The sequence below is a fragment of the Pseudophryne corroboree genome, chromosome 1, assembly GCF_028390025.1.
Source record: "Pseudophryne corroboree isolate aPseCor3 chromosome 1, aPseCor3.hap2, whole genome shotgun sequence".
Lineage (NCBI taxonomy): Eukaryota > Metazoa > Chordata > Amphibia > Anura > Myobatrachidae > Pseudophryne > Pseudophryne corroboree.
The window spans coordinates 474,387,006-474,406,529 of NC_086444.1; the positions used below are offsets into that span (position 1 = coordinate 474,387,006).

A 19,524-nucleotide genomic window follows, 5' to 3' on the forward strand; every position below is an offset into this window, starting at 1 on the left:
GCTGGCGTTCTTTTCCCTCTACCCTTACTTCTGGCGAGGAAGGATGAGCCCCGACCTCTTCTGGACTTATGCGATCGAAAGGACTGCATCTGATATTGTGGAGTTTTCTTTTGCTGTGGGGGAACAAAAGGCAAAAAAGTAGATTTACCCGCGGTAGCTGTGGAAACCAGGTCCGCGAGACCTTCCCCAAATAAAACCTCACCCTTGTAAGGTAAAACCTCCATATGCCTCTTTGAGTCGGTATCACCCGTCCATTGGCGGGTCCACAGGGCTCGCCTAGCCGAAATCGCCATGGCGTTGGCTATCGAACCTAGCAGCCCAACGTCTCTCTGAGCGTCTCTCATATATAAGACTGCGTCTTTAATGTGACCTAAGGTCAATAAAATGGTATCCCTATCTAGGGTATCAATGTCAGCTGACAAGGTATCTGTCCAAGCTGCAACTGCGCTACATACCCATGCCAATGCTATTGCCGGGCCTGAGTAAAGCACCCGTATGTGTATAAATAGATTTTAAGGTAGTTTCCTGTCTGCGATCAGCAGGATCCTTGAGGGCTGCCGTGTCTGGAGACGGTAGCGCCACCTTCTTGGACAAGCGCGTCAAAGCCTTGTCCACCCTGGGCGAGGATTCCCACCATACCCTGTCCCGTGCAGGAAAAGGATACGCCATAAGAATCCTCTTGGGAATCTGCAGTTTTTTTATCTGGAGTTTCCCAAGCTTTTTTTCAAATAACTCGTTTAGCTCATGAGATGGGGGAAAGGTTACCTCAGGTTTCTTTTCCTTAAACATGTGCACCCTCGTGTCAGGGACAGAGGGGTCATCTGTTATAAGCAAAACATCTTTTATTGCAATAATCATATAATGAATACTTTTGGCCACCCTTGGGTGTAACCTTGCATTATCGCAGTCGACACTGGAGTCAGAATCCGTGTCGGTATCAATGTCTGCTATTTGGGATAGAGGACGTTTTTGGGACCCTGAAGGGCCCTGTGACACAGCTAAAGCCATGGATTGACTCCCTGCTTTTTCCCTGGACTCTGCTTTGTCCATCCTTTTATGCAATAAAGTCACATTTGCATTTAAAACATTCCACATGTCCAACCAATCAGGTGTCGGCGTTGCCGACGGAGACACCACAATCATCTGCTCCACCTCCTCCTTAGATGAGCCTTCCGCTTCAGACATGCCGACACACTCGTACCGACACCCCCACACACACAGGGATATATTTATATGGAGACAGTTCCCCAATAAGGCCCTTTGGAGAGACAGACAGAGAGAGAGTATGCCAGCACACACCCAGCGCCAACTCACACTGGAAACAAAATTCCCAGATAAATAGCGCTTTCATATATAATTATCTGTATATAATACACTCACTGCGCCTTACAAATGCCCCCCCTTCCCCCTCTTTTCTGCCCTGTGTGACCGTGTTCAGCAGGGGAGAGTCCGGGGCGTCAGCTTCTCTGCAGTGCTCTGTGAAGAAAATGGCGCTGGTTAGTGCTGTGAGATCAAGCTCCGCCCCCCCCAGCGCCGGGCTTCGGTCCCTCTCAATTTTGTAATACTGGCGGGGGATTTTAATATATACTGCCTCCGCAGCATATATATGTACTAGCCAGTCCTAGAGGTATAATATTGCTGCCCAGGGCGCCCCCCCTGCGCCTTGCACCCATCCGTGCCTGCAGTGTGTGTTGTGTGTGGGAGCAATGGCGTGCAGCGTTACCGCTGCGCGTTACCTCAGAGAAGATCTGAAGTCTTCTGCCGCCTTTGAAGTCTTCTTTCTTCTTATACTTACCCGGCTTCTTTCTTCCGGCTCTGTGAGGAGGACGGCGGCGCGGCTCTGGGACGAACGGCGAGGGGAGACCTGCGTTCCGACTCCCTCTGGAGCTAATGGTGTCCAGTAGCCTAAGAAGCAGAGCCTATCACTTAAGTAGGTCTGCTTCTCTCTCCTCAGTCCCACGATGCAGGGAGCCTGTTGCCAGCAGTGCTCCCTGAAAATAAAAAACCTAACAAAATTATTTTTTCAGAGAAACTCAGGAGAGCTCCCTGTAGTGCACACAGTCTCCTCTGGGGCATAGAGGGAGGAGCCAGTGCACACCCATTCTAAAGTTTCTTTATAGTGCCCATGTCTCCTGCGGAGCCCGTCTATACCCCATGGTCCTTACGGAGTCCCCACAATCCATTAGGACATAAGAGAAATCCTGTTACCTTCAGGATAAATATATCAAGGCAATGCCATCAAAGACCGTAGGTCCAGATGTCTGTGATAACCAGGCCCCTGCGTCCGTAGTTCTGGACCTTGGGAGAGCAGAAATGGAGTATCCATCGCCATTCTCTGCTGGTTTTCCTGTTTAGCTTTCTCACCACCCTGGCTAATAGGGTGATTGGAGAAACATAAAAACCAGAAGAAAGTCTCATCTCACCGATAAGACATCCACAAAGATCACTCTGGGATCCATTTGTTTTTGACCCCTATGTGAGAAGTTTGTTGTTCCATGAGATACATCTCCGGCAAACACCTCTAGTTCACCGAAATCCGGAACCCTCCAGGTGTAGAGCCCATTCATTTTCAAGAATGGTGTGTCAAGTTGAGAAAGTCCGCTTCCTCATTTAGGATTCCCGGAATGAAAATAACGGACACGGTTAAATTATGAAGTTCTGCCCATCTTAGTATGTGCTTTACTTTTTTCATTGCTATTCGGCTGCGAGTTCCTTCCTGATGTTGAGGTACGCGCATAGTCCGCATGGCACTGGACTGGTTTTCCTTGAAGACTCTCCTGTGCCTGCACTGGTGTCCTATATGTGGCCCAAGGTTCCACCTTTAATGGCATACAACCTACTTCTTTGGGAACAAAACCTTCCTGACACTGTTCCTCAGTGTCACAATTTTTCCAATCTGATATCAAAAAGGATTTCCCTTTGTCCAGCTGCGATGCCTATTTCCACCAGGCTGACGACCTTCTTACTTTTATCGTAAGTACCATTCCGTTTTCATTATGTAAAGCATTCCATAATTGCCTACAGCACCTTGTATTCCCAGGTGGTTCCTTGAAGTACCAACCCGGACAATACTGCCCATCTTCCACGATCCAATGAGATTGGGCACATTTAGTGTGGTGTAACTGTAGATTCTATTTGGTAAAATTCAGACGCTGCAGAGACGTCGAGTGGAAATGTGCATACTTCACTCTGCTGATGTAGATACCATCAAACCCATCAGCCGCTCAGGACACTCAGGTTTTTAGGATGTTTAAATACAGGTGCCTAGGTTTTTAACCAGGCTCCCTCAATGCTTTATTTAGCTCAGCTATATTCCAACTGAGACCTACCTCTTCTTTCTAAAATGAAGTAGAATAAATTGGACTTTCATCTTCCGATGAATTCAACAATGTGTAGCCTGTGAATGTGAAGATTTTACTTACCATTGCTCTGAGAAGCTGCTGCTGGGAGTGATGCACCATAGGTGGATCTGCATGTAAAGGCTCTACCTGGTACAGGATTCTGAAGAGATTCCATTCAGCTTATTGGATAAATTGTGTGCAAAAATAGCCCAAGGAGGATACATTTGTACCTGAATATACGTTGTATTTCAGCTGAAGCTAAAAACACTATGCACATGAACCATCCTGAACCAAATCATGAGTGGACAATACAGCTTTTGTAAAACAAACATAATATGAGTGTCCTCACCTTTGCCGCTCTTATACATGATAAATAATCAGCACTTCCACAGTATACTACACAATTTTGTGACTGTAATCTTTAAATGATATTCATCCGACCCTCCATGCCTCAGCACTGAGGATCTGCAAGACAGACTAAACAGACATATAGTAAAGTCAGCCTAAATACTAGCAGACAGTCACATTAGTACAATAAGCAATATGAGTATATTATCAACTACAAATAACATTTTATTTATGTAGGAGAACACATTTACTGAATCATGTTTAAACAGATCTATTCAGACGCAATGCGAAAGAAACAACAGTAATGGTACAGACTCATATGCAATAGACACTTTAACTATTCGTACTCAAAAGGTAAATAGAGACTTAGTGCTGTATTACCCGTACTCAGTAGAGTGGGATACAGGGAGACTCACCCTGCTTCCAAGATTGATCATACGTTAATGAACGCTGAGTGGATCCAGACGCTAGTAGTGTACACTGCTGCTTCCTGACCCAGTGATCACAAACGCTCCGGTCACACAACCGCCTGTGCTGCGACCGGATCCCCTCATGATAGCGCTTAGTGTATACAGACGCTCTGGTCACACAGCTGCCTATGCTGCGACCGGGTCACCTCGGGGTAGTGCTCAGTGAACACCGACGCACCGGTCATGCAGCCGCCTATGCTGCGACCGGATCCCCTCGTGGTAGAGCTCAGCGAACACAGACGCAGCGGTCACACAGCCGCCTATGCTGCGACCGGGTCCCCTCGTGGTAGCAATCAGTGAACACAGATGCCCCGGTCACACAGCCGCCTCTGCTGCATCTGCGTCCCTTCGTCTCCTACTGTAGCTAGTAGCGTCTGAGACAGAAGCGAGGAAACAGTTCATGGCGGGAGACTCGGCGGAAACTGGTCATGAACCAGGGGGAGGGGTGACCAGGAGAGCATCTGACTCCCCACTGCTGACATCAACCCTAGCAATCGCGGCATCATGCTATTCCTGGTGCCTAAGATCCCTAAGGCCTAGCGCTGGAGCACCCGTGGTGGTGGCGCGTCAGCTACTGTTTGGTAGTCTCCTCCGAAAAGAGTGCGGCTATGTCCGTATTCCATGCATGCTACGCGGAATCAATGCCTTACCTTCTCTCCGTGCTCCGGCTACAGCCTGGTAACGTCTGATGGACCTGCTAGTATATCCGACACAGAAGCCCGCCGAAACAGCACTGTGCTCGTGGGTAAGCTTTGTCACGACCCGGCGGAGAGTTGCTGGAGCGACTCTTTCCAATATGCGTATAAGATGTTGTTTAGAAAGATCACTCAAAAAATAGTAATACTATAAAAATAAAATAAGAAAGCTTGGGGCTGCTAAAGAAACAGCAGCCCTCTGACCATGGTCCGGCTCCTGCCGCACCAAACAAAAAACTGATTTGCCTGAGCCAGGGGGGGGGGGGGGCGGCCCGTTGCATGCTGGGTGGCCGGAAAGCTTTGACTGATTGGTGCAAATCCGCTGTCGCTCCATCATATCCCATTGTTATCCTGTGGATAACCTGTGGACCCTGCCGGAGAAATATAAGTGTTGCATATCAGATCAATCAGCACAGTCTCCGTGTGCGTCCTAGTCACATTGCGTTGTATCTAAGATGCATTGTTGGCACAAAAAGACGCCAGACACTAACAGGACAGAGTGCCAAGAGGGGCTATTTGGCACAACTGCAGAGAAGATGTGTGTGTTTGTGCTATATACACACACACATTATATATATATATATATATATATACACACACATTACACACATACATTTTTATATATACACACACACACGCGTTTGTTTGTTTGTTTGTTTGTTTGTGTGTATGTATATATATATATATATATATATATATATATATACACACACATATATACATACATACATACATACACACATATATATATATATATATATATATGTATACACACATATTGTAACAGGGTCAGGGGAACAGGTACCGTCTCCTGGGGTACATGGCAGTGTGCAGCAGCTGAGAGATCACACAATACTTTTGGTTTGGTGCAAATGGTCTCAACTAAGTTTTATTGTTCAGCAAAACAGAAATAAGCAGCAAAAACATGCCGAATGGCACTAACTAAACCCAGGATAATCCAAACTCACTAAGAAAAACACAAGGAGAAGTTTACCAGGCACAGCTCACTGGTTTTCAATAACAGGTTTCTCTCTCACAGAGACTCCATACCCTCTTCTCTCAGGCAATGGGGGTAATTCAGACCTGATCACTCGCTAGCGTTTTCTGCTGTGCTGCGATCAGGTCAGAACTGCGTATGCACCGCAATGCGCAGGCGCGTTGCACGGGTACAAAGCGGATCGTTGCTGTGCGATAGGTTTTACGAAGAATCCATTTGCACAGCCGATCGCAAGGAGATTGACAGAAAGAAGGTGTTTGTGGGTGGCAACTGACCGTTTTCAGGGAGTGGTTGGAAAAACGCAGGCATGTCCAAGCGTTTGCAGGGTGGGTGTATGACGTCAATTCCGTCCCCGGACAGGCTGAAGTGATCACAGCGGCTGAGTAAGTCCTGGGCAACTCAGAAACTGCACAAAGTTTTTTTGTACCGCTCGGATGCAATCGCACACTTGCACAGCTAAAATACACTCCCCAGTGGGCTGCGACTATGCGAATGCAGGACTGCAAAAAATCAGCTAGCGAGCGATCAGGTCTGAATTACCCCCAATGTGAGAGAGAAATAATCAGGCTGACAGCCTTTTTAACACACCGATACAGCTGAAAGCCATAATTAGCCTTCTATGAGGCTAAAAGCCCAAAGACCCGAACTGGGCCAAAATGGATGGAGAACCCGTATCCAACCCTTATCCGGTTCTTACCAAAAGCTCTCAGCAGAACCAACACAATATTCCTAGGGTTTTAAAATACACAGGTAAGAAACCTGGGGCAAATATACCTGCCTTTCACCACTGTTTGTTTTGGTTCTAATTTGTCATTAGGTTTTGGTTTTGCCGAAACCGCCCTTGTTCAATTTAGCCAATATAGGTTTGCTGTGAATGCTCCTTAGCATCTTTACCGATGGACTTACTCTTTTTTTTTTTAAGACTTTAAACATCTTGCAATAAACATCTTGCCTTTACGAGTGCATACATATTCGGCAACCTACAGAATAGCGCAAAAAGCTATTCCATTTTCTGGTTGTCCTGGAGTGATCCCAAAGTCTCCGAGATCCGCCTCTGCCAGCTACTGTGCAGGGTCTGGTCAACGGTGAGTGACCAGTGGGGGTTAACCACTGCCAGTCAGGAGGTGTGTCAGCAGCATGTCCACGTATACACAGCAACAAGCAGATTCAGGCCCAGTAGTAGGACCTGGTGGTTGCAGCAAAATACCCGCCCACCGCGCAGTGGGTGGAGACAGTAACATGCGGTTACTGACAGTAAGAGGGATTCCTCTATTGGCCCAGGTCCTGTGGGACTCAATCCAAATCTGTGATACCTTTGTGCGGGCAGTGAGGCACATCCGGTCACAGTTATTGGTGGGATAATCCTTGGTGGCCTTTCAGTTGTCACCAGTTGGAGAAGCCAAGTTACTTAGGAGCAAATTAACTGCAGTTTTGGACAGCAATCTCCCCACACTGTCCCTGTAAGTAATCAGAGACCCCAACTGGACAAGAAAGTCTATGGCTGTTGGAAAATCGGACATCTGAGGATTAACTATGCCACTCCCCAAACACCCCAGACTCATGTCCCCAATCCGAGTGCTGGGGCCCAGCTTAACATGTGGAGGTGAGCCAAAAGAGACTGTTCCCACTCCAGTCATGGCGTGTGAAGAGTAGCAGGCGGACTCTGGGTAGAGAGTTATCTGCATGGCCAAGGAAGCACCCCAAAATATGTGGGGGCATCTGCAGCTGGTCCAAGTGGGGCCGCAATCACTGTAGTGAGCACCGTTGTTGATCCTGCTGCAGTTTTGCAGGGTCGCACTGCCAAAGTGACTGTGGCAGATGGAATGGAGTGAGAAGTGCCCATGGCAAGAGTCTACCTGGACTGAGAAGCTGGCTAAGAGTTGCAAGATGCTGCCGTCATGTATGGCCTCCCAGCTTATCTTGGTGGTGGAATCTTTACTACTTTTGCAAACACCATCACCCAAAGTCAAGCGGCAAGACTAAAGTCATCACCATCGACCCCAGCACAGCACAGCCAAGAGGAAAAGACCACAACAGTTAGACACCTGCCAGCACAACCAACCACAGCATCAACCAGAACAGGAGAAAAGATTATCGTGGCTAGATCAGCACATCAAGCCATAATGCCTTATGTCTCTGGTATACCTACATCCCCTAGCAAAGCAGAGGCTGTTGGATCCAGTCCATTGGATCCTGTGATCCCAATAATGCTCCTGTCCAGAGTGGTCTGTCAACTCTGGCAGTGAGTATGAGTGACCACACTGGCTTACTTATGACTGATCCTAGCAATCCCAACCTAGACCCCCTTATAGAGTGTCCCAACTTAGGAGGTGAGGGCAGTAGGCAGGAGTTTAGGGAGGTTCAAGCCTCTGATCCATGGAAGGCATGAGACGCCAAGCTGGCAGCAGCCTTGCCAGGATGGTGGCAGGGAGTATGACCTGGCGGGAATGGTAAATGTACAGGTTAGCCAGAAAGGTAGAAGGAGATATACCAGACAGGGAACATGTACAACAGGTCTCCCCAAGGAGCTTTCCTGCGCAACTGGTGTTGGTTGCCCCAAACAAAACCCTTTGGAAACTGTAGTGCCCGACACAGAGCTTGCCCTAGCCTTGAATGTCAGATGACGCTCAGACCAACTATAAGTCCTGTGGCATGTGTTGGCAGCTTGGGCACCACAGTGCTTGTGTTTTCTCCAGGTCTCTGCACATTGTAGAGCCCTTACAGTCAGTGGCTGTGGACATAACACATCAGGGAAGACAAGCTGCGTTTCCGTGGTGTATGCCATACAGGATCCAGGGGCTGGTTGTCTGTCCATCATCACTGTAGAACAGGTAGTGGACAAGGTGGTAAGAGTAGACCCAGGTGACAGGGTAGGTTCCCCAGGTAATAGGTCATTAGAGGAGTAGTGAACAGAAAGTCTGACATTTAAGACTTATGCCAGATAGAAATGACAGAAGTGCAGTGCCTGCGGTATAGTGTGGGAGGAGGCAGGGGCAGGCCCAAACCAATGGAGGTAGAGGCATCCAGAAGCTGTCCCCTTCCCACAACCACCAGACTGGCACTGACCTTAGAAACTGTAAGGCCCTATGCATGAGTTGTCAATGACTTTAGTTCTGTAATGAGATCCCTTACAGATTTGACTAGGAAGGGTCTACCCAAGTCAGTGGACTTTGAACTCGCTTGTGAGTTAGCATTCCAGTCATTGAAGGAAGCTCTGCTACCAGCTCCAGTGCTGATGGTGCAAATTCTTGACCAGGACATTATGGTATGAACTAATGCGTCAATGCACATTGAGTGGGAGCAGTACTGAGCCAGGAGGGGCCATGTGGGCAGGAGCCCCATGTGGCCTGTTTGAGCATGATATTGCTATGGTGGCAGGTGAGGTATGCCACAATTGGGACACATTGGTTGCTAATTATGTGTGCACCGGACCAACTTGAGCACTGTTTGTGCAACTGACCCTCCACAGTGGTGACAACCCACCCACCTTCTGAGTGGCTGCAACTTACCTTGGGGGAAAATGGCAGACTGTGACGGTGGAGTCCTACACTTCAGAGGTATGACTTTTACAAGCAAGGCAAGGCTCACAGCAATGCAAATGGACTGTCATATCAGGGCAGAGGCGTTAGCAATACTGCAAAGTGAACGCAGGACCCGATCTGCAAATTTGCAGAAAAGTGTCCTGCGCATGTGCAGTTTCCCGATTATCTGCGCTTAGGATCGCTTATGCTATCAAGCTGAATTAGTCCCTTAGTCTTTTTTAAGACATTTCAAGCAATAAAAATCTTGCCTTGACAATGAGTGCATCCATATCCTGCGAACAACAGAATTGCTCAAAACTCTATTCCGTTTTCTGGCGCAGGCAGTGATGGGCATCCAGTCACATAAGTCATTAGCAACAATTAGAAAATTAGATAAATACACTGGTAAATAAGTTAAACTCCTCCAAGTGCCCCATGCCTCCTTCTCATCTTTACTGAACTTTTTAATACATAGCGAGCATCTTTTATTCTGTCCAGTAGTAATTAGGGCAGCACAGGGTGGATGAGGTGACCAACATTTGCTAGGTCTGTTTACTAATAAAGGTGTTTTTACAAATGAATAAGACTGTGTTTATTTGTGTGAAATTCAAAATTCCACATTGTTTTATGGTGTATGGGCAGCAGAGCCGGCCCTAACCAATATGATGCCCTAGGCAAGATTTTGGCTGGTGCCCCCTAGCACCGCCGCTAGTTCTGCAGGAGATGCCTGGCATGAGTCAGCTGGCAGCTCTGCTAATGTCGGGTGCCTTTTGTTTATGAAAATGCATCATATTATTTGCATTACTGTGTGGCTAGGATGCACAAGCAGCTTCTGCTGATTAAAATGATATGCAGCATGCCTATATTCTGTGTGCGACTGTGGCTGTATCTGCATACGAAATGCTACATTACAGTGATTTCCAGGAATACACTGCAACGTAGCATTTCGTATGCAGATACAGCTGCAGTCGCACACAGAATATAGGCATGCTGCATATCATTTTAATCAGCAGAAGCTGCTGGTGCCCCTAAGCATACCAAATGCGTAAGGCATGTGCCTAATTTGCCTATGCCTAAGGCCGGATCTGATGGGCAGCACAACAAAGCATAACTCTGAATCTGAAAGCTGGGCTGTAAATATCTATGCTGACATCAATTAGATTAGACGGTTGAGTGGAGATTATGGCACAAGAATCTGAGGTTCTGGAGGGACAGTCTTCCCCCACATCAGTGGTGTGTCTTGGACACATACAATATCTCCCGGGTCAGTCCCTGTACCAATGCCACAGACCATACCTCTTTTCAAACACATAAAAAAAGTCCATCACAGATATATGAAGTCTGCAAAACCAAATCCTGACATCCAAGGAAACTAATCTGAAATCAGAAGCTGAATTTCACTGAAATAGCTTACCCACTGCTGAGCACTGCATGGCCCGGAGATGTACAACAGAAGTCCCTGCCAGGATCAATGTACATTGCTCTGCAAGCAAAAAATTTCTGAAGTCCCTGACATAATATCCCAAAGTCTATAGACATATGCCAAGTACACAGCAATGTACAGATGTGTACTCATACAACTTTGCTGCAGTCACGCCAAACAGCCCATCTTGGCACGCCAGGTCGCGGCAGAATCTTCTAGCGTTGGGCCATTTTTTTCTGCTTTTTTTTTTTTTTACAGAAAATGCTTCTCAGTCGCAACGCAATGCGACTAGGACGCATGAGGGCACTAGGCTGATTAATTTCAAATACAACACTTGTATATCTGTGTAGATGTCTCTGAATCTGAATACGAAGAGCTACAACGTAGCAGCCGCAGTTTTTTTTTCAATTCAAGCTCTGCTCTATATACAGACTCAGTCACACACACAATATATCATATTAATAAGCACAGTCTGCTTGTGCGTTCTAGTTGCATTGCGTTGCGACCAAGACGGATTTTTGGCAGCAAATAGAGTCCTGACATTAGCAGTGTTGCACAGGAACTGCCGGCTCACTCATGCCAGGCATCACGTGCTACATGGCGTACTGAGGCTAGATGTATGAGCATGCAATCATATTTTATTTTGAAGTAGCTGACTGGTTTTATATTTATGACAAAGAAAGAAAATGGAATATAAAATAGATGAACTTTGCTCTGATCACAAGTAAATTTGTCAAAATACAAATAGATCCAGAACAAACTTTAAATAAGAAAAATATCTTTATATTGCTAAATTTGGGGACAAGATCAAAACAGATTAGTTTGGAATGCTGATGTAAGTGCTAGAAATAAAGTGTGATATATATAATATAATAAGATATATAATAGAGTGCTTGTTTCACAATATTACCTTAACCACTTAACTGACAAATTTTCTCCACGCAAAATTTTTTTTTTGTATTGCTTATTAAAGTTTAAAAAGTATTTTTAATAATATATTAAAATATTTTATTTAAAAAAACAAGATTTTACTTACCGGTAAATCTATTTCTCGTAGTCCGTAGAGGATGCTGGGGACTCCATAAGGACCATGGGGAACAGACGGGCTCCGCAGGAGACAGGGCACTCTAAGAAAGACTTTAGGATTCTGGGTGTGCACTGGCTCCTCCCTCTATGCCCCTCCTCCAGACCTCAGTTAGGGAAACTGTGCCCAGAGGAGACGGACAGTACGAGGAAAGGATTTTAGTTAACCTAAGTGCAAAATTCATACCAGCCACACCAATCACACCGCATAACCTGTGATAAACTATCCAGTTAACAGCATGAACAACAACATAGACTCGGTTCGAACCGACTATAACATAGCCCTTATGTAAACAATAACTATATACAAGTCTTGCAGAAGAAGTCCGCACTTGGGACGGGCGCCCAGCATCCTCTACGGACTACGAGAAATAGATTTACCGGTAAGTAAAATCTTATTTTCTCTAACGTCCTAGAGGATACTGGGGACTCCGTAAGGACCATGGGGATTATACCAAAGCTCCCAAACGGGCGGGAGAGTGCGGATGACTCTGCAGCACCGATTGAGCAAACAGGAGGTCCTCCTCAGCCAGGGTATCAAACTTATAGAACTTTGCAAAGCTGTTTGACCCCGACCAAGTAGCTGCTCGGCACAACTGTAATGCCGAGACCCCTCGGGCAGCCGCCCAAGAAAAGCCCACCTTCCTAGTGGAATGGGCCTTAACCGATTTAGGCAATGGTAATCCTGCCGTAGAATGCGCCTGCTGAATCGTGTTACAGATCCAGCGAGCAATAGTCTGCTTTGAAGCAGGAGCGCCAACCTTGTTGGCCGCATACAGAACAAACAGAGCTTCAGTCTTCCTGATCCTATCTGTTCTGGACACATAAATCTTCAAAGCCCTAACCACATCCAGGGACTCGGAATCCCCCAAGTCCCGAGTAGCCACAGGCACGACAATAGGTTGGTTCATATGAAAAGATGAGACCACCTTTGGCAGAAATTGCGGACGAGTCCTCAATTCTGCCCTATCCACATGAAAAACCAGGTAGGGGCTTTTATACGACAAAGCCGCCAATTACGAAACACGCCTTGCAGAAGCCAAGGCCAATAACATAACCACTTTCCAAGTGAGATATTTCAATTCCACCGTCTTGAGTGGTTCAAACCAAGGTGACTTGAGGAAACTTAATACCACGTTAAGATCCCAAGGCGCCACCGGAGGTACAAAGGGAGGCTGAATATGCAGTACCCCCTTCACAAAGGTCTGTACTTCAGGAAGAGAAGCCAATTCTTTTTGGAAGAAAATGGATAAGGCCGAAATTTGGACCTTTATGGACCCTAATTTTAGGCCCAAATTCACTCCCGTTTGTAGGAAGTGAAGCAGACGGCCCAAATGGAACTCCTCCGTAGGAGCAGTTCTGGCCTCACACCAAGACACATATTTTTGCCATATACGGTGATAATGTTTCGATGTCACGTCCTTCCTAGCCTAGATCAGGGTAGGAATGACCTCCTCCGGAATCCCTTTTTCCGCTAGGATCCGGCGTTCAACCGCCATGCCGTCAAACGCAGCCGCGGTAAGTCTTGGAACAGACAGGGCCCCTGCTGCAGCAAATCCTGCCTTAGGGGAAGAGGCCACGGATCTTCTGTGAGCAACTCTTGCAGATCCGGATACCAAGTCCTTCGTGGCCAATCCGGAACAATGAGGATCGTTCTGACTCATTATTCTCAACACCTTGGGTATGAGAGGTAGAGGAGGGAACACATAGACCGATCTGAACACCCAAGGTGTCACTAGAGCGTCTACCGCTACCGCCTGAGGGTCCCTGGACCTGGCGCAATACCGCTTTAGCTTTATGTTGAGACGGGACGCCATCATGTCTATCTGAGGCAGTCCCCACCGACCCACGATCTGTGCGAAGACTTCTGGATGAAGTCCCCACTCTCCCGGATGCAGGTCGTGTCTGCTGAGGAAGTCCGTTTCCCAGTTGTCCACCCCCGGGATGAATACTGCTGATAGGGCGCTTACATGGCCTTCCGCCCAGCGAAGAATCCTGGTCGCTTCTGCCATGGCCACTCTGCTCCTTGTGCCGCCTTGGCGGTTTACATGAGCCACTGCCGTGACATTGTCTGACTGAATCAGCACCGGTTTGTCCCGAAGCAATGCCTCCGCTTGGCGTAGGGCGTTGTATATGGCCCTCAACTCCAGGACGTTGATGTGGAGACCAGTCTCTAGATTTGACCAGAGACCTTGGAAATTTCTTCCCAGTGTGACCGCTCCCCAACCTCGGAGGCTTGCGTCCGTGGTCACCAGGATCCAGTCCTGAATTCCGAACCTGCGGCCTTCTAGGAGGTGAGCACTGTGCAGCCACCACAGGAGAGATACCCTGGCTCTGGGAGACAGGGTGATCCTCTGATGCATTTGTAAATGGGACCCAGGCCATCTGTCCAGTAGATCCCATTGAAAGGTCCTCGCATGGAACCTGCCGAAGGGGATGGCCTCGTACGATGCCACCATCTTCCCCAGAACACGTGTGCAATGATGCACTGAAACCGTTTTTAGCTTTAATAGGTTCCTGACCAGGGCCATGAGCTCTGGAGCCTTTTCCATCGGAAGAAAAACCTTTTTCTGGTCTGTGTCTAGAATCAGACCCAGAAAGGTCAGGCGCGTTGTAGGGACTAGCTGGGACTTCGGTAAATTGAGAATCCAGCCGTGCCCCTGCAACATCCTCACCGACAGCGACACGCTGTCCAGCAACTTCTCCCGAGATCTCGCCTTTATGAGGAGATCGTCCAAGTATGGGATAATTGTGACCCCCTGCTTGCGCAGGAGCACCATCATTTCCGCCATTACCTTGGTGAAAATTCTCGGGGCTGTGGAAAGCCCAAACGGCAACGTCTGAAATTGGTAATGACAGTCCTGTACTGCAAATCTCAGGAACGCCTGATGAGGAGGGAAAATCGGAACATGAAGGTATGCATCCTTTATGTCCAGGGACACCATCCAATCCCCCCCCTCCAGGCTGGCGATGACCGCTCTGAGTGATTCCATCTTGAACTTGAACTTTTTCAAGTACAAGTTCAGGGATTTTAGATTCAAAATGGGCCTGACCGAACCGTCCGGTTTCGGGACCACAAACAGGGTTGAGTAATACCCCTTTCCTTGCTGGAGAAGAGGAACTTTGACTATCACCTGTTGAAGATACAATTTTTGAATTGCAGTCAACACTAACTCCCTCTCTGACGGGGAAGCTGGCAGAGCCGATTTGAAAAACCGGCGAGGAGGCACGTCTTCGAATTCCAGCCTGTATCCCTGAGAAACAATCTCTATAGCCCAGGGATCCACCTGTGAGTGAACCCAGACCTGGCTGAAAAATCGAAGACGTGCCCCCACTTGAGCTGACTCCCCCCGGGAAGCCCCAGTGTCATGCGGTGGGCTTTGCAGATGTAGGGGAGGACTTCTGCTCCCGGGAACTAGCTGCATGCAGCTTTTTTCCCTTGCCTTTTCCTCTGGAAATGAAGGACGATCCCCGTACCTTCTTGCTTTTATTGGAACGAAAGGACTGCATTTGATAATGAGGTGCCTTTTTAGTATGCTGCGGGGGGACATAAGGTAAGAAATTCGATTTACCGGCCGTAGCAGTAGAGACAAGGTCCGAGAGGCCTTCTCCAAACAACTCCTCCCCCTTGTAAGGCAACGACTCCATATGCCGCTTTGAGTCGGCATCCCCCGTCCACTGTCGGGTCCACAGGAGTCGCCTAGCAGAAATAGACCTAGCATTTATTCTGGAGCTTAGTAAACAAATGTCTCTTTGAGCATCCCTCATATATAAAGCAGCATCTTTGATATGCTCTAGGGTCATTAGAATGGAATCCTTATCTAGGATTTCAAGTTCCGTAGATAAGGAATCTGTCCATGCTGCGATAGCACTACACACCCAGGCCGATGCCATAGCCGGTCTAACGATAGTACCGGAATGTGTGTAAATGTGCTTCATGGTAACCTCCTGCTTACGAACAGCAGGATCCTTGAGGGAAGCTGTATCTTGAGAAGGCAGTGCCACCTTCTTGGATAAGCGTGTCAGCGCCTTGTCTACCTTCGGCGAAGAATCCTTTTGGGAACTTGTAGTCTCCTATCTGGAGATTCCCAAGCCTTTTCGCACAAGTCGCTTAGTTCAAATGAGGACGGAAAAGTGACCTCAGGCTTTTTCCCTTTATACATGTGTACCCTCGTGTCAGGGACAGGGGGTTCCTCAGTGATATGCAAAGCCTCTTTAATGGCCATAATCATGTAACGAATACCTTTCGCCACCTTTGGCTGTAATTTTGCATCCTCATAGTCGACACTAGAGTCAATCTCTGTGTCGGTATCTGTGTCAGTGATCTGGGATATGGTGCGTTTTTGAGACCCCGAAGGTACTGGTTCCACAGGGACAGGCATGGTCTGACTACCTGACTGATCCCTAGCTTCAGCCTTGTCTAATCGTTTATGCAGTAAATTTACATTTGCATTCAAGACATTCCACATATCCACCCAGTCCGGTGTCGGCGTTGCCGACGGCGACCTGACCATCATGCACTCCCCCTCCTCCTTAGGTGAGCCTTCCTCGTCAAACATGTCGACACACACGTACCGACACACTTCACACACACAGGGAATCTCTTTTCTGAAGACAGGTTCCCCCTGAGGCCCTTTGGAGAGACAGAGAGAGAGTATGCCAGCACACACCCCAGCGCTATATGTCCCTGGAGAAAAACACAGAATGTTTACCCAGTAGCGCTGCTGTAGTGTATAAACGCCAATAATGTGCCCCCCCTCTACTTTAAAACCCCCTTTCACCGTGTGTCAAGCAGGGGAGAGTCCGGGGAGCTTCCTCTCAGCGGTGCTGTGTAGAGAAAATGGCGCTGGTGAGTGCTGAGGGTGAAGCCCCGCCCCCTTGGCGGCGGGCTTCTATCCCGTTCAAACTTATTAAAAAATGGCAGGGGCTCTTTTATATACATGTACAGTGCCCACCTGTACATGTATATACACTTTTGCCATAGGAGAGGTGTTTTATTGCTGCCCAGGGCGCCCCCCCTGCGCCCTGCACCCTTACAGTGACCGGAGTGTGTGAGGTGTAGCGGAGCAATGACGCACAGCTGCAGTGCTGTGCGTTACCTCTGTGAAGCACCGAAGGCTTCTGCCGCCTGAGACGTCTTCTGTCTTCGTTTCTTCTGGCTCTGTGAGAACGGCGGCGCGGCTCTGGGGTGAACGCCCAGGACGAACCTGTGTTCATTCCCTCTGGAGCTAATGGTGTCCAGTAGCCGAGGAAGCAGAGCCTAACATTTAAGTAGGTCTGCTCCTCTCTCCTCAGTCCCTCGATGAAGGGAGCCTGTTGCCAGCAGTGCTCCCTGAAAAAGAGAAAAAATCCTAACAAAAATGCTTTCTAAGCAGGAAACTCAGGAGAGCTCCCTGCAGTGCACCCATTCTCCTCTGGGCACAGTCTAAAACTGAGGTCTGGAGGAGGGGCATAGAGGGAGGAGCCAGTGCACACCCAGAATCCTAAAGTCTTTCTTAGAGTGCCCTGTCTCCTGCGGAGCCCGTCTGTTCCCCATGGTCCTTACGGAGTCAGCATCCTCTAGGACGATAGAGAAAAAATTATATATATCTAGGGGTTGTTTTGCACCCCCTCACCCCATGTCCACAGGTCCCCACTATAAAATAACTTCCCACTCCCCACCCCCACCCCAAGTGGCAATAGACCCCCCCATTGGTCTAAAACCCTAATAATAGTAACCTCAAAAAAGTAGCAAACCCCCCCCAAAAAAACTCCATGCTTTATAACCCCCCTCCGTAAAAATCCCCTCTTTTACACCCGACTACCCTTTAACCAATTTTTTTATTATAATAATTTTACCCCACCCCCCATAGCATAATTTATCTTTTTAATTTGATATTCCCCCTTCCCCAACCCCATTTGCCATTGCTTCAACCCTGTGAGTCCCCCCCCCCCTCCCCCCACTACAGGCATATCTCCCGCACCACCACCACCACCACCGTCCTCCCCTACATGCAGACTACAGCGGAGCATGTGTTAGAGGGGACTGATGATCACCTCCCCCTGCTGTAGCTGATCTCTGCATAAACAGAGATCAGTCAAAATGTGCTACGAGAGGACCTACGTTCCTCTCTCCGCACTGTGCTTCCCGGAGCATGCACTCCAGAATGCCGGCACAGCATTCTGGGGCGCAATTCCGGAAGTGATGTCAGGGAGCCGTAAGAGATCCGTTCTGCATATCTACAGGACAGGGACACAGCATCGTATGTGATGCAACCTGGCCAGGTAATGTGCACTTGGCTCCAGTCGCATCACATGTGACAGTGACAGGCACGTGTTTAAGTTCCATACTGCCAGATGGATGGGACAAATCTCAGAAAACAACACACACATTTCCTGTGTGTGCCTACTATTCTGGCACTCACTAGAATGTCTACTTAGTGTCTACTTAAAGTAACAAGCTTGACTGATTTCTAACTTCCTGTTCTAATCTCATGGCTGTGGGGAACTGTCCAAAATATTAGAGAGGATTACTTTGTTTTCTTCAATATCCAGAAAGGTGCCAGGCATTACAATACAATGGTCCCTGTTTAAGATTTGAATTTGTTTACTATCACGATCTCCTGCTTTAGAATCACTACCATAATTACTTTCTGCTTGTTATACTGATTTTATTTTCCTCTTCAGTATTTTGTCAACAAGTGCAATCATTTGCAATAAATAAAAATCATGTGGCCACATTAAAAAGTAAAAACAATCTCGAAAACTATTTATGATATTGTTGAAAAAAATAAAAAATTGTACATTCATGTTGTAAAATAATTCTGGCTTAATATCCATACCTTTTTACTAGCTGCTGTAGCATGCTCTTTGTGCATTGCTCTCAGTAAAAACTCAGGCATATTATTTTCAATGTCCTCTTTTGTACCCTTCTTGTTTAGTACTGCAGCTAGGAATGATATGACCTAGAGCAAGCATATTACACATATTACAACCAATGCAATTTGGCTTACAATATCACTACTAAGCAGTTTACATTATGAGTCGGAAAACAGACGTCCGTTATAGACCTAATATACAATATATCAGTGGTTCCCAAACTTTTTTGAATCACGGTGCCCTAGAGCAGGCATGTCCAAACTGCGGCCCTCCAGCTGTTAAGAAACTACACATCCCAGCATGCCCTGACACAGCTTTAGCATTCTCTCACAGCAAAACTGTGTCAGGGCATGCTGGGATATGTAGTTTCACAACAGCTGGAGGGCCGCAGTTTGGACATGCCTGCCCTAGAGTATCAGAAAGTTTTTCACAGCACCCCCAGGCCAAAAGTTTTCCATTGAGAAATTTAGAAAGGAATATGAAATTAAGTAAATTGTGTTTATATGTCATCCTTAGGTTCAATTGTGTGGTGAGGGACAAGATTTGGTTCTGTTTGTTAACATATTTTGTGGCTGACAGTCACCAGCATTGGTTTTGCCTATTACATTGGTCATAAATAATTTGAATTAGTTCTGGACCACCAACCCAAAGCACTCCTGCAAGTGTCCCGAGGCACCCCAGGGTGCCATTGCACACAGTTTGAAAAACACTGCAATACGGAATGAAATTAACAAAAAAAAATATTGATACGTTATATTGGCCATACATCAGGCCAACTTTCTTGTAAC

The 19,524-nt window shown here is 47.3% G+C and overlaps 1 protein-coding gene across 2 annotated transcripts in view; it reads right to left on the reverse strand.

Moving 5' to 3' along the window:
- The window catches only part of ERCC6L2 (ERCC excision repair 6 like 2), a 377,041-nt gene that overhangs the window by 324,653 nt on the left and 32,864 nt on the right, over window positions 1-19,524 (reverse strand). The window contains exon 4 of one of the 2 annotated variants that reach the window (XM_063913745.1): window positions 18,700-18,822. The exons of the other annotated variant lie outside the window; for it this stretch is intronic. Coding sequence (XP_063769815.1) covers window positions 18,700-18,822 — 123 coding nt within the window. The remainder of the gene's footprint in view (window positions 1-18,699; window positions 18,823-19,524) is intronic. 2 annotated transcript variants of the gene reach the window in all.